Consider the following 27,383-nt stretch of genomic DNA (forward strand, 5'->3'; position numbering starts at 1 on the left):
TAGCCAATTTCTCAAATGTACAGAAAATGTATTTATAAATTTTGAAACCATGAAAAAGAAATTATGAGATGCTGAAATGTCCAGGAGCATGCAGTTATGACTAGCACAGTCCCTTTCTGTGCATTCCAAGAATCCAGAAATTAGACTTTCTAATGTGAGAAGCCTAATCGGTGTAAACCATCTTCTACATTTCAGAGAACAGACAAAGTGTTTCTTTAGATAAAAAGTAGAAAAAGAATAAGCAGGGGGGAGGGCTAAGACTATTTCTGGCTGTGGGACTAACTGGTTTACATAACCTTGAACCAACTAATTTTATCTGTATTTGTCTAACTTTCACCACGTGTGAAAATGAGGCAACAATGTTTATTCACCTTTTAAAACTGCTTTTGAAATCCCCTGAGTCAGGTATCAATTCAGGTCCAACAAAACACTACTTTTTAGAAGCTCACCTACATACAACCTAAATGCTGCAAGGGTTAAACTTTTAAGCTAACTGTCACATTGCAGTACTGATGATAAATTATAGGTAATAGCCTATCAAACTTAGGAAGACAGTTCAGTAAATACAAAAAAAAATAGATCTGTTTACATAAGGGATACAAATTGGCTACTACTTTCAGTCTAGAAGTTAATATATGCCATATTACTGCAGAGAATCCTGCAAACCCTTTTAAAACAATGTTATAACAGTTTACATAAAACTTAATGGCAAGTTAAGTAGATCACCCCAGCAGGCCCTCTGCTTACTGCAGGAATATGGCACAGAGTTCATAGGTTACTTGAGACTCATTCTCCCAGCCAAACGAGTCAAACAATAACACTTTTAGGCACTGAAACACTTTTCCTCGGTTTTCAGCAGAAGCAGATGTGGGGCTGACTGCACAATGAACAAAAAGAATACTTTGAACAGAAAATGACAGCAAAAACATAAGCTCAGTTTGCAGTTTATCCTTGATCATCCTTGCCTTTCACCTTGACACTAACTTTCTAATATTACCCTCCTCATCTCAAGATCAGTGCAAAGCTTCAATAACTTGAAGGAAGCTCATTTTTTTCATGTTTGCATCAGATTTCTCTTCTAAACAAATTGGTGCAGTGTTTCAATCTTCATTTTACTTTGGGGTGTAAGTTCTGAGTCATCATCATTTAATTTTCTCCAAGCCTCCAGCTCGTGTTTTCTGTTTTTCTTCCTGGATGTGTCATAACAACTAAATTGTACCACCCCAGTAAAATGGTGAAGCTTAGCACACATCTGCCAGCAACAAAATACTGAGCTCTCACTCTAATTCCCCCACACATCCCACTTTTCACACTTCCTTCGCATCCTCTCAATAAAGTGGTAGAGCCTAGTAAGCAATTTCTTTTATTTTCCACAACATTCTGCCAATAAATCAAAAGAACTACCTCAGAAAAGATCACACTTGCCTTGCATGCTCTTTTCCTAGTCCCATTTCTATCAATATTCCCATGAGATTAATTTTATGAAGTCAGTGACTTCCCTGTAGTTAGGATATCTGTTGGTTCTGGGTCAATGCTGATGAGCTGTGAAGGCATTATTTTTCAGAATTGCTAAATAATTTTGACTTGGAAAAATCGCATGAGAAAAATTTTACTGTTTCAAATTTCATAGAAACTCTTTTCAAAAGTTTCCAGTATTCTTAATGTAGAAACAATAGGAAAAAAAATCTTAGTCTGAGCTTTGAGATATCCATCATGAATTTAAAGGAGTCAATACACCAGTATATTTCTTTTAAAAACATTCATTATACAACAGATTTGCACCAAGGAGAAAAGAAGGTGAGAATTAGCAATAAGAGAAAGGTGTTACAAAAAAAGGCAGAAAAACCTCATCTCGAAAGAGGTGACAACAATGAATCAGAACAAAATGTAATTTAAGACTGAGGAGCCTTTAAAAGTTGCTCACAAAGTTCTGTGTTTGGCAGCTACCTTACCTGAACTAGGACTTTGACTCCTTTGAGGGTGAATCATGTTTGAACCAGGTTTCAAGGACAGTTCTGCTCTCACCAGCATGCAGCACATGCAACCTTGTCACATTTTCCTTACCAGGTCTGGCTTGGGCAGTGACTGCCCCTGTAGTAGCCATTGCACATCAGTGGACAGACACACAAATATCGATTTTGCAGCTCTGGTTGGTGCAGGCTGTGAAGCATCCCTACAGAAACACCCACACCATCCCACCTGACCACGAAGCAGCCACACCTTGTTTAACTCCTGTACCAGTAGATTCCAAGAAAAAAACGTTTTTAAGAGAAACCTCACGTCAATGTTCAGATGGGGAAATGTCAATATCAGGCAGCAGGTTCACCTATGGCAGCAGTAAAAAATGACAGCAGCCACTCCAACAGCAGGAAAGTTGCTAGATGATAATTCATTGAAATTATCATGAAGGAAGAATAACAAGAAAAACACCTGAACCAAAGTAATCTCCAGGGGGGTTGGAACTAGATGATCTTTAAAGTCCCTTCCAAACTAAGCCATGATTCCTTTTTGCCTCTTCCCCAGTTTCCACCTTCACATGGTGGAAGCACAGAAGTTATTCAGTAAAACAGGCCTACACTTCAGGAAGGAGGGGGTTACATTTTATCAGGGGCAAAATCGTATAGCTTCCAATCTTACTGTCAGAAATGACTCAATGGTTTCAGCTGCACCTTTTTCTTTCCAACTCCTCAACAAGAAGGAAACAAAACACCTCATGAACCTATGGAATATGCACAAAACCTCAAATCCAGACAGTTATGGTTTGGTTAAGTTATAACAGCGTTAAGGCAGAGATTAAAATTAGCAAATGTCAGAAAATCTGGAGATTAGGTGTCATGACCTGCTCCAACAATTAGTGGCAATATTACCATGCCAAACAGTCAGAATTTATGTGCACGATTACCAAACTTTGCGTTCTGTTGCTCAGATGATGATAGTGGATATTTAGTTTGTTTTTACAGAGGTATTTAATTTTCAAACACTTATATGCACTTTGTGCAGTAAATCAGGATGAATTGCTCTTTAGGGGTTGGGCTGCCCCCCACTGACTCCAGTTTGAGCTATAGCAGATGCCATATAGCCCCTCCAGAAAAGCTAACTCTTCATCTTTCTTTTTCTCCATCCACTAAATACAACTTAATATATTGTGCCAGAGCAATGAGACAATAATGAATGAATTGTCCATGAAGAACTCTGGAGCGTTTTCAGCAATTTTTGTGAGGAAATGAGTCAAAATTAATCTGAGCTAGATGCAGGATATGGTACAATAATATCTGTTTTCTTTTGATTAAAAGGAAAGAACAAGTGTCCTGACACTGATACTTTGTCTTAATCCAGTATGGTATCTAATGTGAAAGTTTAAAATATGAAATAGTAAATTAAAAATGTCTGTTCTATTAGGAAACAAGTACTCAATAGCTACTATCAACTTCAACACAAAAATATAGCAATATTTTGAGTTTTTAAAGGCTACATTTTTATCAATTTTACAGCCTATCACTTTGAAAGACCTCATGGATACTTGCCAGATGTGATACAGTGGTAGAGGAACTCCACAGCAGAAAGCTTATTTATCCTTAGATCACCCCTCTCTTTTCCTCCCCAACCAGAGAAATGATTTCTGAATTTCCTAACGATCTTGCAAGATAAACATTGAAAATTAGTAGAGCTAGAAATTACTACATTAAAAGGAGCATTATATTCTTTAAATCTAGTGCTAAGACCATAAACCTTTCCTAAGTCCTACTTATCGGTGCAGTGACGTCATCCTGGAGTAGGAGACAGATAATCTTCCTTGTTGCTGCTTTATTGAGCAATGGCAAGGAGTCCTGACAAATGTGCTGCCCGTCGTGCAGGGATGTCTAAATGCAACCAGCACTGAACAGTCTTTTACATAGGATGGAACACATTGTGCATATTAAAACCATGTGCTGCTTTCTTTATTTCTGGCATCCTTTCTTCCCTACAACACAGGAATATGTTCCAAGTGTTTTTTTTCAGTGCTTTGTCTCTGCTCTTTGCCTTTTCCAGTGCTTCTTCTCTGCTCTTTGCCTTCACTTCACCAGCTGTCACTCCAGTGACATTTCCCAAGCATGAAGCTGACACAGAGCAGGGCAGAGCTTGAGTGCTAAAGCTGTGGAAAACAGTAGCAGTGTTTTAAAATATCAACACAACTCAGTGTTTTGGGAACAATTTTTGATTTGTTACTTGAACAGATGCTGTTTTCTACACGGCCACTCACGCTGAAGAGAATTCAGTTATTTTAGAAATTAAAAGGTTACTGAGCCATAGCACACAGCTATTTAGTCAGTAAATTTCAGGTTTTTCTGCCATAACACTTCACTTAAATTAGACATTAAGAAAGCCGAATCTGATTAATACAAAGAAATTTCTGTATAGAAAATTAAGAAAACTAATAATACTGTGCAAAAGAGGACAGATAACAGAGAGCAGGACAGATATTTGAAAAGTGTTTTGCTTCCTGATTTTCATATCTTCTCTACGTATCTGTCTTCATGTCTTTCTCTATTTAAAAACTTAGTTTTCAACTTTCAGAGCTGTATTTACAGGCCAAAATGACCTGAAATTTTAGTCTAAAAGAAAGGTCAATAATAGTTATCACATGGGGTGCCTTCTTCCAATAGTTAAGCTGTCTTCTAATTTTCTAGTTCTTTTCTGTTATCTGATCTACTGTAATCCAAGATACCAATACTGATAGGAAAGACTACTGCAACATGCAGAGTTAACATAAGCATTTTCCTCAACCTGTAGAAAGACCAGTCCCCAGTATTGAAATAAAATCAACTCCTCCACTCCAAATGCAGAAAGACAAGTCCAAATGATTTTCAGTAGTCTCCAACTATCTTCCCTAATTTTAGGAGACATTCAAGGTAAGATTTGCAGTTTATCAGCTGGCTTGATTATGACATTTATTATTCTCATGAGTACCTTTAGGCTGAACAGGGAGCAAATCTTAACTTCTCTTTGCCCAGAAATAGTTCTGTAGTGTTTCTATTCTTCCCACCTTATGTGGTAAGGAGGAGAGAAAATTACCACAGGCCAATCTGACACTGCTCAGGAGGTGCCAGAGTTACAATATGCAGAAGCAATTTCTGTGAGGGGAAGACACAGGAGCCTGTTATGTCCTGAAATGCAGAAAAACCCTTGCGCTGCAATGTGTTTTCATTGCCCTGACTTGTAGGTGCTGCCACACTGCTAAGCAAGTGTGAAGGAGCCCTCTAGTGTGAATAAGAAATGGACCTACCGCCCATAATTGGCACACAAATAACACAAGAGAGCAACAACTACAAATAATGTCACTGCCAGTCCTCAGGTTTTCAACAGCACACACTGCCCAGCAGATTCAATAATTAAAAACCTCCTGGATCTCAACCCTGAAGTCAAACAAACAAACAAACAAACATATATGTCATAATGTATGACTGACCATAAAGATAGTCTTAATTGAAAAAAAAAATCCAAAAACTTGAGAATAATGTAGAAATAAACTGCAGCCCTTGTCAGATAAATATTTTGTTTAAATTTTTCAATAGACCTTGACCTTAAAAGCAAATAATATGAACAACTGAAAGACAGACAGCCTTTTTTAAAACCTTATATACTGGGGTAAAATTTATCAGTTATCACAGATTAATTCAAATCTTCCAGAGAAATAGTCAGTTTGCACTATCATGCAACCATATCCAGAAGATTCCAGTGCTCAGATCTATTTGCAAGTGGTAGTATGGCAAAAGATCACAGCCATGCAAGTAGACAGAGAAAGACAAAGAGAGGAAGATATCCAGTCCCATACAGGTCATAATGTGCATCTATTTCTGTATAGAAACCTTTTGGTTTATGCTTTGTATCACTAAGATTAGGAAAAAAAGCAGCAAAGATGTTGTTTATTTTATTGTCACCAATTCTAAAGGAAACATACCTTAAATGCATCTGCTTTAAAGAAATACTGTTCTGAAGCTGCACAGAGAAAGCCATATGCAAAAATTTATTTTTTGTCAGTTTTGTCTTTAGAGTGATCACAGTTGATTGCATAGCAGTTTTATGATGCTGAATGGAAAGTCAAAACAACTATGAAGTTTAAATTGATAGCAATGTATTTAATGCCCTGCTGTCTAACTGCTAGAGGGATAAACAAAGAACACCTAGAATTCTGGAATGAGTTTAGGAAATTCATTAGAAAAGTTTTGAAATGGTATCAGAAGAAGTCAAGAAAGAACACATGAGAGACATAAGCAACTAACAGATGATGAGAAATTGCAAATAATTAAGCCAAATCACCAGAGATTCAGTCTAGGTAATCATTTAGAAACAAAGAAGAGAAAATTCAGACCCATTTTAGACAAGAAGAATTGTGGAAGTGACCTCATTGTACTTCCATTTGGGATTTTATCCTGGATGCAGAAATGAAACTTTTCTAAATTTCACAAATGGGGAAAATGAGTGAACAGCCATGCTTACTAAACTTGCTGTACTTCTCACTTCTGGAGAGGCTGCACAGCCTCCTTGGGTTACTTTGGTACCTCCTTTTCTGGCAAGCAATGAGGAGTTTAGAGGAATTTGGAAGAAAAAAAACAAAGGAAAAAATTAATTCAGCTTTCCCAAACCACAAAAAATTCAATTTAATTTGGGATATCTTTAGCCCAAATTTTCAGTGATATTTTATCCAAAAAATCACTCTCGATGGAAAGAACTCTGAAAGGTTTTGCTACAGAAGACCTGAAAGAAAGAAATATTGTATGCTGGCATTATAACTTCACTAAAACTGTATAAAAATAATAGTGCAGGAGGTTGTATTTTTTCATTTTTTCAATGACCTTTGAGTGGATAATGACAAAGTTGATTTGGACATGTTATTAAATGAAAATCAACTACACATCTAAAATCTGAAAAATTATTTAACTTCACCTGGGCATTCTCTAACTCCTTCAGTTGTACCCAATCAGATAGAAGAAGCAAAGAGGAAAAAAATTTAAGGAATTGGTGTTTAGGTGGCTTTCTTGTGTGGAAGTTTTGTTCTCTATGCCATTTGATTCAGTTTATGTATATCTGTACCAGATTTAATTGTAGGATTAACTACAATTAACTACTTAAGGCTAGTTATCTGGAAATATTTATGATCTTATTAAGTCAAATTCTGGGTACCAACAGGGTAGGCCTGAACATCATTTTTGCTTGAACATCTTAAGTCTTAATTGGAATACTGGGTTCTTAATCTCAAATACTTGTAACCTCAGAACTAAATATCTAAAGACACACACCAAAGATATCCATACTGATGTTTATGTCCAAGACAAAACAGAATCTCTGCTTTCAGGCGATCAAAAGGTTTCTTCAAAGTCCTCCAAGCTTTGAGATTAATTAGCATGTAAAGGAATAAAAAATGAGTGATAGGTGTTGAAAACCTGAGAATTAAAAATGGCTGTGATTTTTGATAACCGACAGGAGATCCTTTAGAAATGCATTTTATAGGAACTACTTAATTCTACTTTCTCATTTGCTCTGACACCACGGAAGCCCTCCACTGGCCAATGATGCCTAAGACAAGTATTTTTTCCACAATACTTTTTAAAATAACCACCATAGATCCTGAGCAGGGCTAGGCTCAGACTGACAAAGGGGATGACATGATGTGAAAAACATTGTCCCAGCACTGGGAAGAATGATTTTTCAGACAAAGTACATTTAACAGGACTTATAGAGTCACCATTAAGCTTACACATTATGGCACCTGTAAGAGAAATGCAAAACTCTACACACTTATAAGAATACTTATTCATCCTACTGCTTTTCTGCTGAACTGGAGTCACTTGCTTAAATAATTGTGGATGTTGTGGCTCAAGAAAAGTCAGTGAGTACCTAAAATTTAAAGGCCAGATCAACATTGCCACAGCCCATTTAAAGTTTATAGTATTCCCATATGACCCAGAGAAGAAGCCTAGTGAGGCAAAAGGACAACAGGATTGCAAAATAAGAGAGGCCATTCAAAAACCTCTTTAACTGATGCAAAACTTTCAGTCATTAATCAGACTTAAGTTGGGAAGAAAATCATAAAAGAAAGGAATAATTATGGTTACTTATAAAAACTTCTCTTTTAATAAAAATGTACTTTTAAAACCTTTGAACTTCCCTGAAAAGGCCTCTGAAACTTAGCAAGTGAGAACTGCAAAAAAATTTGTTCAGAAACTACATTCCCTTTTAGGAAGCGTGACCACAGAGAACATTGTCAGCCCCATAAAAGAAGGATTGCATCCTCTTTGTTTCATAAAACAGCTTTACCGCTTACAAGCACTGCTATTTTCAAGGATCCTACAGAAACTGTAGTTTTGTGTTAGAAACAGTACAGAAACTGTAGTAAGGTGTTATACTGGAGCTAATTTCTCCCTGCACTATACCAGTGTTCCCTTATAATCCCCCTGCATGCCTTCAGCAGTAACAGGGTGAGCTGGAAGGATAAGGAGAGCAAATGTAGCTTCATCTCTTATTCAGCACTGACTTCTTTTTCTGTATGTTCCTTTCACTGGAATTGATTTTCCTAGCTCCTACTTGCAAAACTAAATCACTAAAGGATAGAGCTACAACTGGTAGTGTGAGTGAAAGATGAATGAAATGGGACCATATTTTAGCTAGTTTTAGTTCTAGTTTTATTTCCAGCCACAATGCACTGTCCCTTTCTCATCCCAATGACCTCATCCTCACTCCCTAATGACTATGTACTCCTCTGGAAAGTTTCACTTTTCTTTTATCTCCTTTGACAAATTTAACAGGAGCATCATGACCTCAAACGAATGTTTCATTTCAAGATTATATTTTAACATGTCCATCTGATTCAAAAATTATGGTTAAAGGAAGACAGGTATATAGTTAAAGCCTGATGCTTATGTTGATGTAGATTCACTTCCTGGCAGTGACACAGCCTTCTCTTGTGCAAATAATTGATAGTTAGATTCCATAAATATTACTCAAATTATGGTCTTATCTTTCTCTGCAAAGAGCTGTTGTAATTTAGGATACAGTACTGTTTAGCATCACAGAAGAGAAAAGAATCTGTCTCAATCTTTCCATCTTAATTTCCCTTCTGAATGTAGTGGTTAATTTGTACTTTCTAATCAGGAATCTTGCAAGTCAATCTTCACAGGTAAAAGCATTCCAATATGGCCAAAAGTAGCAGACAATATTTTTTTTTTTTTTTAAATAATTCACATCTAAAGTGTTGGCTGTAAGAAAACTACATGCTGGACTTTCACGAAAAGCATGAAGTCATCTGACCATGCTTAAAGTAACTTCTGAAGTAATTCATGTCATTGTACAGAAAAGTTCAGTAACTGAAAGTTAAAGAAGATTCAGGACTTCATAGGTACAAAACTGAATCTTGTTCATTCCTTAGGCTCTGTTGCTGCATCATTGTACAAGGTTGGACACTTTTCCCTGGCAAAGCCCCTGGCAATGATGTGAGCTCACAGCACATTAGAGCAAACCCACCAAAGTTAATGGTGTCAGTGAGCCAGGCCCTTACTGGCCTTACCTTCTTTTCCCCTCCTACTTTCTCTTCTATTGCCACACCATCAAAACCATTAAGGATGGAAAAGATCTTCAAGATCATCGAGTCCAGCCTTTGACTGCATACCACCTTGTTCACTAAACCATATCACAAAGTGCCTACAGGTTTTCTGAGCACTTCCAGGGGTGGTGACTCCACTCTCCCCTGATCACTGTTCCAACACTTGACCACACTTTTAGTGAAGAAATTTTTCCTTAAATTCCACCTGAACCTCCCTTGGAACCACTTGAGGCCATTTCCCCTTTTCCTATCATTTTTTACATGGAAGAAGTAAAAATCAACCAACCCTCATCTCCCTACAGCATCATTACAGGTGGTTGTAGAGAGTCATAAGGTCTCCCCTGAGCCTCATTTTCTCCAGGCTAAACATTCCCAGCTCTCTCCCTCAGCTGCTCCTTACCAGACTGGTGTCCCAGACCCTTCCCCAGCTCCGTGCCCTTCTCTGGACACCCCTCAAAGCCTTTCTTGTAGTGAGGGGCCCCAAACTGAGCACAGCACTCCGAGTGTGACCTCACCAGGAGCAGAGGGACCATCCCTGCCCTGGTGCTGCTGGCCACACTATCAGTGACACAAGGAGGATGTCACTGGCCTTCTTGGCCACCTGGCTCATGTTCAGCTGCTGTCAACCAGTACTTGTTTCTAATAAGGAAATTAAAATTGTCTACCTCTCTGGTAGGTGACATTGGCCTGTGCCCACCTACTTGATCCCCCTGTAAGGACTATTCTGTAGAAATAAAAATTAAAATTGTAATGTGTGCCAATACATGCCCTCCTGGACAATGGGAAATGTATTAGATGGGACTTGGAACAGCCATTCCCACCTTCTGCCTCTTAACCAGATGATGATGCCAAAATGCAAAAGCTAGAGTACCATGCTTGGCTTTTGCTATTTGCTTTCATTTCTCAGCCTACAGCTGAGAAAGAGTAACCACAGAACTAAAAATTCTGATTACAAAGTGCAAAGCAAGGTACTGCATGTTATGTGGTCAGTGGCATTAACCACATATCAGTCATTCTGCTTCACACTGTACATCAGTATCCTCTTCTTACCTCCTTCAAGGAATTTCAGCACACCCATTCCCTGCAATCTCTTTAGATGCCACTCAAACAATATTTACTTACTGAACTTTAAAGCTGGAAGAAAAAGCAAGTGTTCAATACCAGCATGTTGAGAAGCCTACTAAGGACAGTGGAAATCTTTCCACTGATTTCAGCAGACCTTGGATCGGGTTATACACAAGTAACTTCTGGCATCTGATTCATCAAGACATAATCCTGACTGCACTAATTTACCAGTGACTTCAGCAATGCTACAATTTCACCCAGTCATATGGCTTCATTGTTATTAGTTTGGTAATCCAAATAATACTCAGTTTTACACTGGCTTGGGATGAGAAGGATAGGAGTCTATCATGACTGCTCCTACTTCCACCACACACAAGGCTAAGCAGTAATTATTTCCTGTGAGAGCATGTATAAGGGGAGAGGATGCATTTTCATTATGGATGGATGTCTGTATCATCATTTCCTCCTCAATGCACTTTAAGGGACAATATTCTGATGTAGAAATGACCTACAGACTCCTAATTATCTTGTCCGCAACCCTGATCAATCTGGCTATTCTTGCAATAGTGAATTTCTCTTCAGCAAAGCATTTCCCTTGCCAAAGTATATATTTTTTGGCAGCACCTGGCAATTTCCAGCCCTGGAATCTATGTAGGCTTGTGAATTGTGCTAGGTCTGCAAGGTTTTCACCCTCCAGAGTACTGGTTTGGTGCAAAATAAAACATCATATTGTTTCCCATTCTTTTTCCAGTTGGTGTTTTTTCCTCAAAAATATCTAAACACTAAAATTCCTCCTTCGTATCCCAGCACAACACTCAAAACTGTAGTGCTTTCCCTTCACACATTGCAAAAGGCTTGGGAATTACTGTGTGAAGCAGAATGGCTCTATCACATGCTTAATACACTTGATGGCCTCCAAAACAGCTATTCCATACCAAGAGCAGAGTACAGCACTCCTGTATGTGAGAAGAAAATGTTACAAGTGCTGTACTTTGGAAATAGGTTTAGGAGAAGAGAACTCCTTCCCAATTCTACAAATGAAGGGGAAAAATGTTTCTGAAAGGATATTTTTATAAGAAAAAATATTATTTAACTCTGAGACAGACTAAATAAACACAATCATACAAATTACAAATTAAGATCTTCTGGAAAAAAGCTACACTTGTCTCACTGACTTTAAAGTGAAATACTTATTTTACTCTGCATTTGAAATATCAAAGAACTATCTTCATTTCAGAAGGTGAAGCTTATAAATCTCACTTATTCACGCAAAACTCTCTGTGAAGTCCTGATAGATTTCTTTTATAGATCAATACTAACTGAGTGTCCATATTTTCCCAGTCTTACTTGCTAGGATTTCAGAGCAAAGAGCAAACAACTTATTGCATTGGACTCAGTAGTTAATACAATCTAGAATTCCACAAAGCAGTAGCTGTAGTGCAATATCTCAATATTCACAAATGCAGATGCTTTCATAAAGATTTTACTTGTGCATACTGATAAAGCTTATCCTCTATTCTCATGCATATTAAATTAGATTTCAGAGCTAGAGCATCCATTCATTCAGCATTTATAAATGCTAATATATGCCCATTTTGATGAATACAAACAAAAATCAGTCTAAGCATAATAATTTTTTGCATTAACAAAACATTGAAGGAAAATGGAAACTAAATATTAAATATTGTCACTTCAAAATGCTTGCAACTTATTTACATGAAAATCAGATTGCCTACTTTGCACATTTAAACCTTGAGGTATTTCTGGTAGGGGACTTTACAACAATCCCCAAGATTTGTTATTTGCTTGTTTGTTTATTTGCTTGTTTGTTTAACACTTCATAGAAGTATCAAAACCCAGGCATTTCCTGCTGATTGAACATTGACTCATAATTTCTCAAATATAGATGAGAAATTCCAGAGCACCCTCAAGAAGTATTACCAATATAACACTAATCCATTTGTTCAAGATTACAAGGAGATGAAAAGTGATATCAACAGTCTCTTATTTTGCATATGAAGGCATTTATAATGCAAAAATAGATAGTACTAGACTAACATACAGAATTTAGTCAAAGAGGTACAGAGATACATAATTAAACAGCACACTGGCTGGCATGCTCTTTAAAACAATTTGTCATATTTAATTATTAAATTGGAAATTAAAGAGAACAGCTTTTTACTCCATCAGGTGCATACATTTCATAATAATATTTTTTTAATTTAATTCATTTTTAGGACAAATAATTTTTAATTTAATTCATTTTCCTTGAGTTCAGTTTCCTAGAAGAAGCTGTGCATGTATGCTAAGACTGTATCAATTAGCTTTATCTGTAGCTGATGAAAGAACACTGTTTCTTTCAGAGGACAAGAATAACTTGAATTTTAAGCAAAGCATTCAATACGGGAAAAAAATTTATTCTCAATACACACCTTCACAGGTGATTTCACTGTGTTAAACTAGATCCCTAATTTTCAGAGACCAAAGATGAGCAAGATGCATCTCAAGCTCAGCATCCCTAGCCTCCTGTGCCACCACATAAGGCACACAGCACATGCAATTCAAAACCTCTCCAACCACTAGCTCCCAGTCTGGATCTAGCACACAGGAGGTTCCTGTTCAATTACTGTGCTGTAATACAGCAACACAAACTCTCAGCCACAGGAAAATCCTGTCTGACTGACCTGCTGCCTTACAGGATGCTCCCATACATCCTGATGCTGTAAACTGCTGTCTATGCTTCCAAATTGCACCTGACCCCAGTGTTTTGATGGAAGCATTTTGAGTTTCTTGCTACAAGACCACAGCACTCTAACAGGTCAATGGCCTTTCACCATACTTTAAAAGATGCAGTTGATGATTGACTCTAATACTAGATTAGATCAGGATTAAGTGCACTGTTTTTCAGATTTATGATGTATTTCTGAATTACAGTCTACGTGGCACTCAAGTTCTACTGCTTGGCTAGAAGGACACAACAGCAAATACAAAGAGTCACTTAAAAGTTCAAGAACACATATCCCCAGTTCTTTCCTAGAGTGCTAGATTTGATTAGTTTTGCATTTATCCTGAGCTATTTCTCATGTAATTTCTGATTTTAATACTACAACAGCAGATTATGGTTCTACACAGAATGCCTAGATAACCTTACATCTGAAACTTCTGTAGTCCACCTACACCAGTTCTTCTCCCATTGAAACCAGTGGTAGAGCAGATCCAGTGGCAGCAACAGGAGGATATTTTGGAGGGATGAGGAGGAACAGAAAGAAACGAAGTGTGAACAAGTCCTGCTGAAATACTCCACTGACTTTGCATCATTTAAAGGGAAGTGCTGTTAGTGGAGAAGCCAACTGTTTAACTATTGGAATCCTATACCTTGGACTGCTTTCAGGAGACATCACTGTGACTGGACTTTGTATCTTCTTGTTGTGCACTGAAGGCAACATCCACTGATATAATAAAGCAGATTAAATAACAGCCAAATATTCTATTAAATAAACTTTGACCTACGTGATATGAAATCCTTTTGAGCTAGCCACTGACAAAAAAGGAAAGAAACCTCCAAGAAAATCAGTGTACATCAGCAAAAAGGAATGCCCAGGACTGTTGTATGTCCACAGGCAGCACTTTGAAGGTTGAGTAAATAGAAGGAACTTTTGATAACAGCTGGAAGGCAGCACTCAAATTATGTCAGAAAGATGAGAAAGAACTATGGTCTCCCAGTATAGTGACACAGAAGGTGCAGTCCACACTGAAGGCAATACTATTAAAACAAAAATGAGGAGGAGAAATTACATTAAAAATGCAGAACCACCTGTCATTTATTTACCAATATGGACTCTTGTCTAGAGAGCAACTGAAGTGCTTAGTTATATCAGTCCCTATGCAGGAGAGCAGTGAGGCATGTGCTCACTGTCTAATATGTGATTTAATCCAACACACCCCGTAGGAGCTTGAACAGTTGCCTAGATCTAAGTGCATGCTTTGTTAACTTGATGAACTGGGACCATCTGACCCTGCAGTCCTGCCAGAACAGATGGGCCCAACAGTGATAACATCTGTAGAAGTGGTGCTATCTCCTTGTAATTCTTTATCTCCTCTTTCTCTGTGATAGCATCTTTGTATACTGCAGCAGTTAAAAGGTCAGCAGCAATTTAAAATCTATTGCTTAAAAATTATTTTAGTCATCAAATACTTCTTAATTGTGATTGTGGATCATGATTACTGAAAAGGAATATTTTTTTCTGTTAATTTGCTCTCTCTGTTGTACAGCACATTAAGCAATATCACACTTTCTACACACTTTCTATCTTTCTGCTTCACACAAATTTTAAGTATACTTAATTGCTTTGGTCTTTGGAAAGCCTTGGGAAAACATTTATCAGAATAAAAAATTCTGACTTCTCTAATACTAATGTTATCTTTATGTAAAGGATGAGCGTTTATTATGCCATAGGATACACAAATATTTAAGCCTGCAAATAAGTGAATGCCATGTTTCATAGCTGAAATCATCACTGGTGTGATAGATATTCCATTCCCATCTTGTTACATGTCCCATACAAGCTTTTTGAAGAGCTATTAGACATAATTCTTCATAAAAGTATTATTCTGTAAGAAAAATACATAGACGTCTTTGGTCTGGCTTCTCTAAAAATGATTTTGAAGTACTCTGAGATTTTCACAGAAAGATTCCAGGACTCAGGATTTGTATTAACTATTTATGCATATTTATGATGGTATGGAAAAATGTTGCTACTGATTAATAACTAAAGTAGGCAGCAGGAATAAGTTAGTAAACCTATCAACTTTATAAATTATTACATTTGGACATTGAAGTGTAAAATAACTTGAGCAGAAGCTTTTAGGGTTTACTTGCTTATGAAAATTTGACAGACCGATAAAAGAAAGGGAAGGTTGACTAATCAGTTCTTGTACCCACAGTTCAGCTGGATCTGGCACCTGCATATCCAGGAAGAGAATTTGCCCTTCCATGCTTTAAATGGGAACAAAACCAAATGTGGCACAGCTGTGGGTATACTGCAAAGTCATGACACTCCACTTTTTATCAGGAGCACTCAGTTTTAAAAGCATTAGGCTAAAACAACCTGATTGGCAGATTTCAGGTAAAATCTCTAGGGAAAAGCTTGTATTTCATATTATAACTCAGTGAGGGAAAATAATCTGGGGGACAAAAAAAAAAAAAAAAAAACCAAATCAAACTCCACATCTTTAGTATTTGTAGTACTTTTCAGTGATACACATAAAACAACATGCACACAGACACAAACCAAAATATTACTGTAATCTACTCCTGGCTTGCTGTACTCTTTAGTCTTATGAAACAAATAATTTAGCAGGCAATGTACAATATAGAGGCCTCCAGTGGATTGCAGTATACTAAGTAAGCATGTTTTTCTTTTTGTTTAATTTATAGTCCCTGGGGGAAAAAAAGACATTTAAAAAGCCTGTTTCCTGGGTTTACAAATCTCATATGGATAGTTAGTTCTTAACTGGCTGAATTGCTGGCTAAAATGTGAAACACACTGTACCACTAGAGGTCTTTTCATTTGCTAATATTCTAAGGCCTCAAGGGTTCTTCACCAGGGAATCTCCATGTTTAAATCACAGGGAATAGTAATGTGTAGAGCTGTCTTTTCAAATTGACAACTGCAGGACAAACAGAGGGATATCAACCTAGACTTTGCTGTATAAGCATTAGGGGCAAGAAGTTCCCAAAGAGAAACTGAATATTCATCTTTTTTGATGTTCTAAATCTTAATTTAACTTGAGTAATTCTTAAAATGTAAACTCCTGCCAAACTCTGTGAATAACAGATTTTTGGTCTCAGTGATATAACTGAGAAGGAGAAGAGAAAAAAAAAAAAAGGCAAGAAAAGAAATTGGTAGAGCTGACTGAATTGAGTTACTTCATGTTTTGGCTCTTGGCATGCTTGTCTTTTTTTTCCATATTTTTCATTTCTTAACCAAAGTGGATCATTCTGTAAATGGAGACATTTAATGCTGAAAATGTCAAAACAAAACACTTAATCTTTTCAGAATTTTACTGTCTAAAATCAAATTCTACCAGAATTTTAAAATAGATGTAGTAAGTAAGCAACTACTTACTTTTTGTGAATTTATTGTTCCTTCATTTCTAGTTAGTCATAACAGGGCAACTGCACATCCAACTTGGTCGTGTACAAACAATCCCAGGAAATAATGGATCTTTAATCTTTGTGTAGGACAGCAGAGAATTCAGCAGTTACTAAGGAAATCAAAAACCACAGCAGGAAAAAAGACAAAAATACCAGAGTGTAAGAGTTGTATGAATGAAAATGTTGACCTTTACTGGAGCTGAGTGAAAAATGCAAAATATTTGCCAATTAAGTATTTTCCATAGGTGGCTGGTGCAAATGCAAAGCACAGGAAAGCCATGCCATATCAGTCCCATTTCTTATCTTGTACACATCTATGGAATATAAAAATCTTCCACTTAGCTGTTCCATCAGCCTTCCTATTTCATCGGTTACTTTGCTACTTTGATTCCCGCTTCCCACTTTTTAGCTGGCAGACCTTACAGCCTGTGAGTGGTACACAGCATTTCCCCTTAGGAAGACACTCTGACTGTACACAGTACCTTGGTGTAGCCTTTTTTATTAGGAAATACTTACCTACAACACTGTTGTGATCTATGGTTTTAAACACTAGCTCAAACAACAGCTGACTCAACAATCAGTTTTCATACAAAAGCTAAAAGGTAAACTTCCTTTGTAAGGTGTCCAAATGCCAGATTTCAGCTTCCTCCCTCTCCATTTTTGAGGCTAATGCAGTTCAATAAAATATTTTAATAATACCTTTCTAAGAAGGCATAGATTTGCTCAAATGCTTAAATAGCAACCACACATAGAGATCAAATCTGTCCATTTCCAGGAATATCTGGAAAGGGATATTCAAAGGCAGCCTCTACAATGGCCACTGGTGATTCAGTTAACATAATACACCTCAGTAACATGACTGCTCCTGAGACCTTTGCATTTCCTTTCTAACCTCAAAACTTCCCCTTTATGTTTTTAACAGGCAAGCCCACGGGGTATGGATCCAGCAGTAGACGCTTACACCACAAGGGAATAGTGGATGAATGCTGCTTCCAGAGCTGCGACCTGAGGAGGCTGGAGATGTATTGTGCTCCGATAAAACCGCCCAAATCCGCACGCTCCGTACGCGCCCAGCGCCACACCGACATGCCAAAAGCGCAAAAGGTAGGTCAGGCTGGCAAAAATTCCCATGAGCAACCAAACCAGACCAACAAGAAAAGAGCCAACCAAAAAAAAAACCCCTACGTATTTTAGGGAAGGAAAATTCTATCAAGCATAACATTCACATTCTCTGAAAAAATCCCTTCGCCCAGAATTTTTCTCCTGGGAAGCTGAGAAGCCTCAGGGAAAAGGAAAACAATTCTTATCTCATTTGCTTCTCCTGTGTTTTGCTGATGTGGCATGTGTTTGGAGACTGTTTACCCACAGGTGGTTGTTTCATTGGATTCTGCTGTGAGTTGTTTTGACTCACTGGCCAATCAGGGTTGAGACTCTGGACAGAGTCACAAGTTTTCATTATTAGCTTTTTAGCACTCAGTAAGTATCCTTTCTGCATTCTTTAGTATAGTATAGTATTCTTTAATATAATATAGAATTATGACATAATAAATTAGCCTTTTCAGAACATGGAGTCAGATGCATCATTCCCGCCTTCATCAGGACATTCCCAGCAAATACAATAATCAAGGCAGGTAACATAGAAAACAATTGGTGTGTTCTGCCTACTAAATTTAGTGGAAATCTGGAAAATAGTTGCCAAGGTGGGAAATAAGTGGGAAGTGGTGTTTTCTATCTCATCTCTTAGAACACTGAATAAAACACAGAATTGCTAAACCAGTAGTTGTGAGGTCTTATCCTGCTACTATAGGGTAGTAAGTGACAAGTACCTACATCATCCAATCATAAATACCACCTAAGACTTCTTTCAAAAGAGAAACTAAACACTGAATGTTTAACAACTCATCTATCCAGAATCTCTTCGCTCATCCTCCCCTTTTAGGCAGAGGTAGAGTGGGTGATCAAGAAGGAAATCAGACATTCTGCTATTCATTTTACATTTAAATGAACAAATTTTTTTTTCTTCATTATTTTTGCCCTTTTTTTTATTTATCAGAACTAAATTAAATGGATAGTCACTTCAATCATTGCATACTTAATTTTAACTATTTAAAGTTCAATATATATATTCTCCAAGCCACTTCCAATATTGATTGGTATTATTTATAGAATTGTGGAGTTCTGAGTATCCAGATTTTTGTTGCTCTGATACCAGATATACTGTACATATGTGTACTGTATGTATCAGCAAAGTCTGTAGTTCAGAAAACCCACCTTAGACTAGGCTACAATTAAGCTCATGTTCAACTGTCTCTCCTGTTTGAGGTCTGAACATCTGTTTTACATATTATCTGTCTTCTGCTGTAAGTCCCCCATGATTTATTTTATTACTGTTGACCCTGTCTGTCCTACGCACATGTTGGCACCACTCCTGCAGTTATCTGAAAATTGTTGCTTACAAGACCTGGAACCTAAGATTTCATAGGAAGTCAGGAAACCAGTGCTGTATATTAAAATGCTTAATATCAACTTTATGAAAAGAACTATTGTAATCATTCCAGCATCCATTCTTTTCCATAAGTCAATTCATAGAATGGAATCCTTTCCCCTTCTTTCCTCGAGAGTTTTCCAAAAATCTGTGTACGTGTGATCCTTCCTGGGAAGTATCACCTTGAGGTCTCAAAGGGCACACAGGGCAACAAGTGAAAACTTCTTCAGGTGGAGCTCAACTGCAGAACCCCCTGTTTTAGGTTTATTCCTGTCTGGGCACACATAAACTTAAGGAAAGCTGGAGAGAAGAAAGCAGGCTTGGCCAGGAACCAGTGTGCTCCTTCCCATGCTTGTTGCTAAGGAGATGGATAAAACATTGGAGTAAAGGAGACAAGATACCTGCCAGCTCTTTGATGAATCTCCACACCACTTTCCTTGGAGGACTAAGGAATGATGTCATCTTTAGGCAGCTGTCCTCTTCCCAGTTTAAAACATAGGCAGGAGAGCACTGTGTTTTACAGACAGGAAAAACCTTGTATCTCTCTGCAGCATCAGGGGAGGTAGCACTCAGGAGAGGTACTGGAAGAAGGAAAAAAATAAAAGGCAGTATGTAATTGAGTAATTGAGAGAGCATAGCTGCTGAAGAAATCATCCTGGAAATTGAAAAGGGAAAAAAATCAAGAGGTGAAAAGGACAGTAAAAGGACAATGAGGAGCACAAGAGAAAGAAAAAGGGTGAGGGAATTGGATCAAAGAGGTCAAGAAGATGTAAAATATTGCAAAACTGAATGAAGCAACAAGCATCCTAAATAAAGGATGGAATTTTTAGAAAATTAAATTAGAGATAAATTAATATAAAAGACCTTTAAGGAAACTGTGCATGAAAAGGAGCATGTTGAGCAGAATACAAGTCATAAAGGCTTCTCAATAGGAACTTGGTAATAAAATAACAGATCTTATGGGAAATACAAACAAATTTTCATTTTCATCTGTGGATGAATAAATTAGCTTGAGGAAATGAAAATACAAACAGGTAGGAGAAACTATTATGCAGATTTCTGATAGATAAAAGGATAGTACACTGAAGAGAAGTGCAATTCTGTAGGAAAAACCAGTACTTATCCTCATTTAATTTTTTTCTTTCTCTTTACTTTTTTCAGTCAGTTGTACATGCCACCATTAAGTAAGACAACTGTGTTCAAACTTTTTTTGGACACACTCTCCCAGGATGAATGTATTTAGCTAGTTCATAGTGTTGATTTTAACTAAAATAATAGACCTGCTTAAGTCAAATTATTTTTCTGTTAAACAATGTTTCTCTCAATATGATATGCCATATATGAGATCTATATCTTATTCATAGAAAGTAAATATATATACCTATGATTATATAAATACAACCTCTTCAAAATTTTCATATATTCAAAATGCAAGATGTAAGGTAGGACTTGGTGCAATACATAAGAGGTCGTTCAGTTCTTCTCAAATTTCATGGAGAATCAGTTTCTTATGCTCTTCATATATTGGATGGTCTTTGTTCAGCATCTCCTCAATCTTTTTAAATGGTAAATCCAGGATTTGGGGTTTTGGTTTAGTGTTTCTAGTGCTTAAGTGGTCTATTTCCCCAGTTCCTTGTGCAGATGGTTCCTGCTAGGCACAGTTTGGTAGATGATCCTTGTTCAGAGGATTAGGAATCTTCTCTTATTTACAGTTTCAGTATTTCTGCTGGAAAGCAAAGTATTGGTTTCTCCTAGTTACACATTATATTTAGAGTTTTAAAGTGCAAAACAAGAGCAAGAAGGGGAGTTTAAGTCCTGTCTTCAGTGTCATGATACCATCTAGCTTTTCTTCTGTTTGTTTCTTCCTCTTCTGAAAAATGCTTAAAGTTTAGTCAATTATCCTTAAGTGAATTAAATTTTAACAGCAATTTGGAAAAGAGCTATTGAGTAGCTCTTTGAAAAACAACTGCCCTAAAAAAGGAAACAACTGAGCAATTCCCACAACTGTACACATGAGGAAAGATTGTGACCTTTTCAAATGAGGCAATGTCACAGAAACAATGTCACAAAGCCCTTCTAAATTCAAGATTATGAAGTACCTTGAAAATTACTACTCAATAAGAAGTTTGGTGAGGCTGATTTAAAAATCCAGTAAAAAAGAACCATAAAATAATTTAGGTAGGAAAGGACTCCAAGAACATTGAGTCCAGCCATTAACTCAGCACTGCCAAGTCCACCAGTAAATCCTGTCTCTAAGTACCACATCTACATATATTTTAAATAACTGCAGGGATAATGACTCCACAGCTTTCTTAGGCAGCCTTTTACAGTGCATAACAATGTTTTCTGACAAAAAAAAGGGTTTCCTGCCATCCCATCTACACCAGCCCTGGTACAACTTGAACTTGTTCATGAGCATAGTGCCATGTCATCCCCTCGCCACCTGGGCAAAATGCATATCTAGATATAATTTTGCTCTTCCTTAGATTTGCAGTCCTTTTTCTTCTTTAGGCCTCATATGTGAAAAACACACATAAATATATATACCAACAAAGTATGAATAGGAGGTGGATTTTCTCAAAAATTCTTTTCATATTTAATCCAATCTTCAAAATTTAAATAAATACTGAGTGGGACTAAGAGAGAAAGGGAAAAGATACTAGTATTTTTAGTTTAAGAAAATGCCATTAAGAAAACAGCAAAAGCATTGCAATATTTCTCATTAATTTTTCTAAGACTGGCAGATTCTTTTGTAATTGGCTCAGTATCAACTCAGATACATTCACAAGCCAAAATATGCACCACGGCACCAATCCTAATTTCTGTTGAAGGCATGCCACATTACCAAGCCAATGACTGAACTTTTAGGTGTAACAGATAGAAGCACTTGGCCTTCTCAGAGAATTATTTTCTCCCATTGCTTGCTTTGCAGACCTGTTTTTATGTCAGTGATCACACTGCCCACAGAACTAGAAATCTTTCAGAGACCCCAGAGAATTCACAGCTAAGGTATAATGCCTGTTACTACAAACATTAGACTTTCCATTTATTACCAACGGAGCAAGAGAACTTTCAATGCCAATATGAGGTTTGAATGTCTGCCCTAATAGGATAAGAATGCTGCTGCTTGCTGCCCAGTCCCCTTCCAGCTCAGTCAAATGACCATTGCTGAGGCAGTTGTTATCCCACTGCTAACGACGCCTTATCTCCAAAGATCCATGCTGAAGGTGATGGGCTAGAAGTCTGCTCCCCTGTTCTTTAGCTGGCTTATAAATTGATCACATTTTGCATCTCTCATCTTAAAATAATTATTGTCTTTGTGTGGGTTTGAATATCAGCTCAGAGCAGTTTTATTTCCAATTACCTTCTTCTCAAAGACTTGAGAAACAAACCAGACTTTTCTACACCAGTACAAATGCAGGTCTGAGAACCTAATTCAGGCATTCACACCTGCGTTTGGGGTCTGTGCTTTTTTTCCCCTAGTGGTCTCAGTATTTCATACTTGAAAAGAATGTGTTATGTGAGTAAAAGCATTTTATGGCAAGCATGCTACCACCAGTACACTTATTGGTAGTTATCAATCAAAATGCTGATTCTGGAGAAGGAAGTGCTCTAAAACAACGTGCCATCTTCCTTCAATTTCAAAGCTAGTTCTATCATGACAAGTCTTTTTCCACCTACATGTCATGATCAAAATCTCTAAGTGAAACACTCCTGCTTTATTTGAATGATAAAGCCATTTTAAAATCAGACAACAACAGTAGCAGAGAGAATTTATATTTTCATTTTGGAAACATACAGTTAATTTTCAATCCAAATAGACTTTGAAAGTCACTGCAATGAAAAATGGCTGTTGTTTCATTTTAAGGCTCTCACTGTCTATTCTATAAATCAAATTTTTAATCTTAAAGAATATATGACTTTTGGCAAATAAAATGAAGCATAGAGCTTTTCCTATATGCTGGTAAACTTTCTTCAAGGAGGAGCACCTAGGGTCAGCACTGAAGAGAATATTCTGTTTTGTTGCTGTGTAGAAAAAAAAACCCTGGGCATATGAGTAAAGAAATTCCTGTTTTCTTAGGTCATTGTAACCAATATAAGCACTTGTAGAATAAGTCAGGATCCCTAGTGTTGGCAGACTCCTGTGAAATGCTGCAATGATGATTTTAATCATTGAAAATTTAAGGGTTCACCCAGAATGAGTTTTCAGGATGAAAACTAATGTATAACTTAGGAAAAAGTGAAGGCAACAAAGGTCATTTTGGAAAAGCTGGAAGAGAAACAGGCAATGAAAAGAAAAATATACTCTAATTTAAGGATAAGCAGAATTCTGTTGACATTTCTGATTCTGTATTTGATTGATGCTATTCTACAGCAATATTAGCAAAACTGGATGAAGACAAGCCAGCATCCTTCTGAACTGTTCACAGAAATAGTGACTAGATGATTAATCTAGTCTATAATGGCATATTCCTAACAAAAACATTTCTTCATTATGACTATTTTGCTGTTAACAACTTTGGCTTGTCAGTGTTGATAAATCCTAGTTTGGCTCAATGTTTAATACTTGGTGGTTGTATAATTAAGTTAACAATTACTAGTACTGCCTAATTTTTGTTTTGCATGCTAAAAATAATTCCTCTCATATCCATCAGATGCCAATACAAATCCAGTGAAAATTATAAGCTCTCTATGAGTTCAAGTTTTGTAATCCTTTGAGTTTCTGATTTGCTTTATTTTTAATTTAATTTCTGATTTTATTTTTAATAGATACTGAAGGGAAATGGAAAGGTTATAAGTAGAATAGTGTTTTTAAGGGAAATTACTAAAAACCCCCACAAAAACAATGCACCAAATTAGCTTCCATTTTCTTTCTGTCCATTAGAAAAGCAAGAAAATGTTATTACTTTAAATTTTAGAGGCTCACTATTTTTAGGGCTTAAATAACAGCTAATGCAGCGGTAGAGCTGCATACACATGGCTTCACCTTTTACAGAGATTTTGGTTTTTTGCTTTTCTTAGGAAAAAAGCCCATAACTTCACTGAACTAAGGATTTGACTTGTGATGAGTATTACAAATATGGAGAGTCACTTAAAAATTCCGGCCTTGGTCTGACACAGAATATGCAGTCTTGGGCCTGGTTAATATTTACTAGAGTGGCAAACAAGGAAATCAAATTGAAATGGATGTACCACCCCCATCGCTGCTGCTGGCCTGTGTGTGGAATGACAGAGAACTGAGGGCATTATTCACTCCAAAGCTCTCTTGATTTGCCTGGCACATCACCCTTGTCTGTTTTGAAAATACAAATTATATTGCTGCAGCTCCTACAGCAAACCCACAATTTTTTTCCTCCTCAAGGTCTTATCCAACAAATCTATTATGCCATCTGTGCAATATGCAGTTAGCAGAGCAATTTTGAAAATACCTGGTACCGAAGCCCAAGAGATTCCATAAATTCTGCAAGTTACAACTCAAAAGTTCCCTGCCCTACATCCCTTCTTTTGCAATTATCTTTGGGAAAGAAAGGAAATCTTTGGTACCTGCTGTACCCCTAAAGCCTATCCAGATTTCAGCAGCAGATGTCTCCTCTGCCAAGATCAAGAATGACAGCAGTGAAAGTGCTTATGTCTAGGAGAACAGGGGAATTCAAGTACAGAAGTTTTGCATAGTTAAGTTCTCTGTAGATAACTGAATTATTGATTAAAACACAATTACCTACCAGTTCCAGCACTCTGGACAACTGTTTTCTTACTGTTATAAGTTTTGTGATCATACAATGTATTTAAACCTACCTGTAATAAATTTTTCTTTCTAAACTTTCAGGAAGTGCATTTGAAGAACACAAGTAGAGGGAACACAGGAAACAGAAACTACAGAATGTAAGAGAACATGCCATCCACAAGAATGAAGAATGAATGTGCCATCTGCAGGATACTTTGCTGTAAATAAATTATTCGTTAAACATTGGAAGACTTAAAAAAAAAACCTTTGTTTTAAAAATCTTGATGCAATTTCAACCAATGGGCATTCTCCCAGTGAACAATGCAACTAAACATTCCAATATTAAGTCTTTAGAGAACAGAACATTTTAACCAGACCAGAGCTAAAAAAATTCTGTGGTTGATATATTGCTGTTTGTTAACCTGTTTTAAATGTCCTGCACAAAAACTCAAAGTCCTGTGCCCCTCAAAAGCCTACAAATTTTTGGGCTTTTGATGGATCCAATTGCACTAAATTAACCTATGAACACTGGCTGCTGGAGTCATTCATCAGCCTTGTCTAAGTGGTGGTTTTTTTATTTGCACTTCTTAACAAGCAACAGGCTGTTTGTTTTACAGTGTCTGAAAACATTGTTTGTCTACCCCTTCATATTTGCACAGTTTGACATTCCCAGTAACAGCAGCAGTAAGGTAACATATACAGTTTTAAACATCCATTAATTCCATCTCTGGCATTTCGACAAAATATGGGTTATAGATGCATTTGTTTTAAGACAGTTTTATTCTTCCTTCTCTTGCAAACATGCAAATTTTTTTTGCAATTTGTGAGACAAAAGATTTTTAAAAGCAGTTCAAGCATACATAGGCTCTCGAACCAGTAATGATTCTTCCAGGTAATTATTTTGTAACAGTATAGGTAACTTCTTTCTTCCTCCATATAATGCAGTATGTAAAATTTAGCATATCAACAATACACATATATCAAACAGTATGTAAAAAATCTCTGTTTTATAGTACAACGGTGCTATTTTATAGTTTGTTACATGAAAGGGTCTGGCCAAAACGGTAATAGGTAAAAGCAAATATGGAAACACCAAGCCAAAGATTAAATAACAAATTACTTGCAAAAATATTCAGCTTAAATCAACTAAAATGGCTTCAGATTTCAACATGAAAATAACTTTACCATCTTCAAAAGAAAATGCTTGTTTCCTCTTAGATACATGAAGGGTGGTATTTTGACATCTGATTATGTGGAACACAAACTCGTGTGTAGGCACAAAGAAGAAAATTTGAAAAACAATTTGAAAAACAAGCGACTTCAAAGACTAGTCCACCAGGGCCTAAATGTTTCTGAAATATCAGCATTCTGTTCAATCATAAAGGGGTACTCAAGCCCCCCTCCATTTTAATTCTTCCCACAACCAGATGTGGCTTACCTGACTGTGAGTTGGGCTGCACCTCTCTGTAAATCAGAAAAGCTAATGTAATCACCAGATTACTAGTGTAGAATGAGTCCTTGAGGAGAGATTACCCATAGCATCCTTACACCCTCATGAGTGCCATTCATGTGCTCTTGTGGGAGTCAGAGATGCCCAGATAATCCCTGCCACGTAACTTTGACAGGCCTTGCAGAGGTTCTTCCTTGAATAACACCTCTGCTGCATTTCTGTAAATCAGCCCAGGGTAAATTTGGGATAAGCAGCCAACAGTGTCCCAAGGTGAGCATCAAACCTGTCTGTGAGAGAAGGGAAGGCAGAGGAAGAGGGAGGGAGGAAGAAGGCTCTGTTCCACCCTGTCCAAGAACCCCAATGCAGTCCCATTCAACTTTTTCCCCTCACCGTGCTGCATGTGGTAGGCTCAGGCAAGGGATGAAGCATTTCTTGGTCAGCTCCAAAAACAGCATATGAAGGGAGCAGTTAGGGAGGTGGCAGATTAGATCTATAAAGGAAGTATCTCCTTTTGAAAGCTGCTCAAATCTGCCCTACTTTCTACTGCAGTATCCCTTCTGGAGAAGGAAGGGCTTTAAAAGCAAAAGAGGGAGTGGATAACTATTGACTTAAACACAAGAGAAAGTTCTCTCCAGACTGCGTATGTACAGCTCCTCAATAGTCCCTTGTGAAAGAAGTAGGAAAGGTCATAAAAGTCTAAAAAATTATTGTAGTTCCTTTTCTATTCCCATAGAAAATTTGTGGTTTGTATTTTTAACAAGTGCAATGTGTTCCTATACAACTCTTTAAACCCTCTGCTTTCTGTGAGATGGATGTCTATATGCACAATAAGCTGCCATAGCAATGTAAAAGTAGAACAGCAAATGAATAAAAAGAATATGTCACAGCTCTCACCGACTGAGATAGTTATGTTGAAAAAGGAAG

The 27,383-nt window shown here is 37.1% G+C and overlaps 1 protein-coding gene across 2 annotated transcripts in view; it reads left to right on the plus strand.

Annotated features, from left to right (window-relative positions):
- IGF1 (insulin like growth factor 1) overlaps positions 1 to 27,046 on the plus strand; it is a 48,477-nt gene extending 21,431 nt beyond the window's left edge. For both annotated transcript variants that reach the window (XM_058805508.1, XM_058805507.1), the window contains 2 exons: positions 17,722 to 17,903; positions 25,112 to 27,046. In XM_058805508.1, the coding sequence (XP_058661491.1) occupies positions 17,722 to 17,903; positions 25,112 to 25,171 (242 nt within the window). In that variant the 3' untranslated portion in view covers positions 25,172 to 27,046. The remainder of the gene's footprint in view (positions 1 to 17,721; positions 17,904 to 25,111) is intronic.
- The last annotated feature ends 337 nt before the right edge of the window (positions 27,047 to 27,383 follow it).

Source organism: Ammospiza caudacuta, chromosome 5 (genome assembly GCF_027887145.1).
Source record: "Ammospiza caudacuta isolate bAmmCau1 chromosome 5, bAmmCau1.pri, whole genome shotgun sequence".
Taxonomy (NCBI): domain Eukaryota; kingdom Metazoa; phylum Chordata; class Aves; order Passeriformes; family Passerellidae; genus Ammospiza; species Ammospiza caudacuta.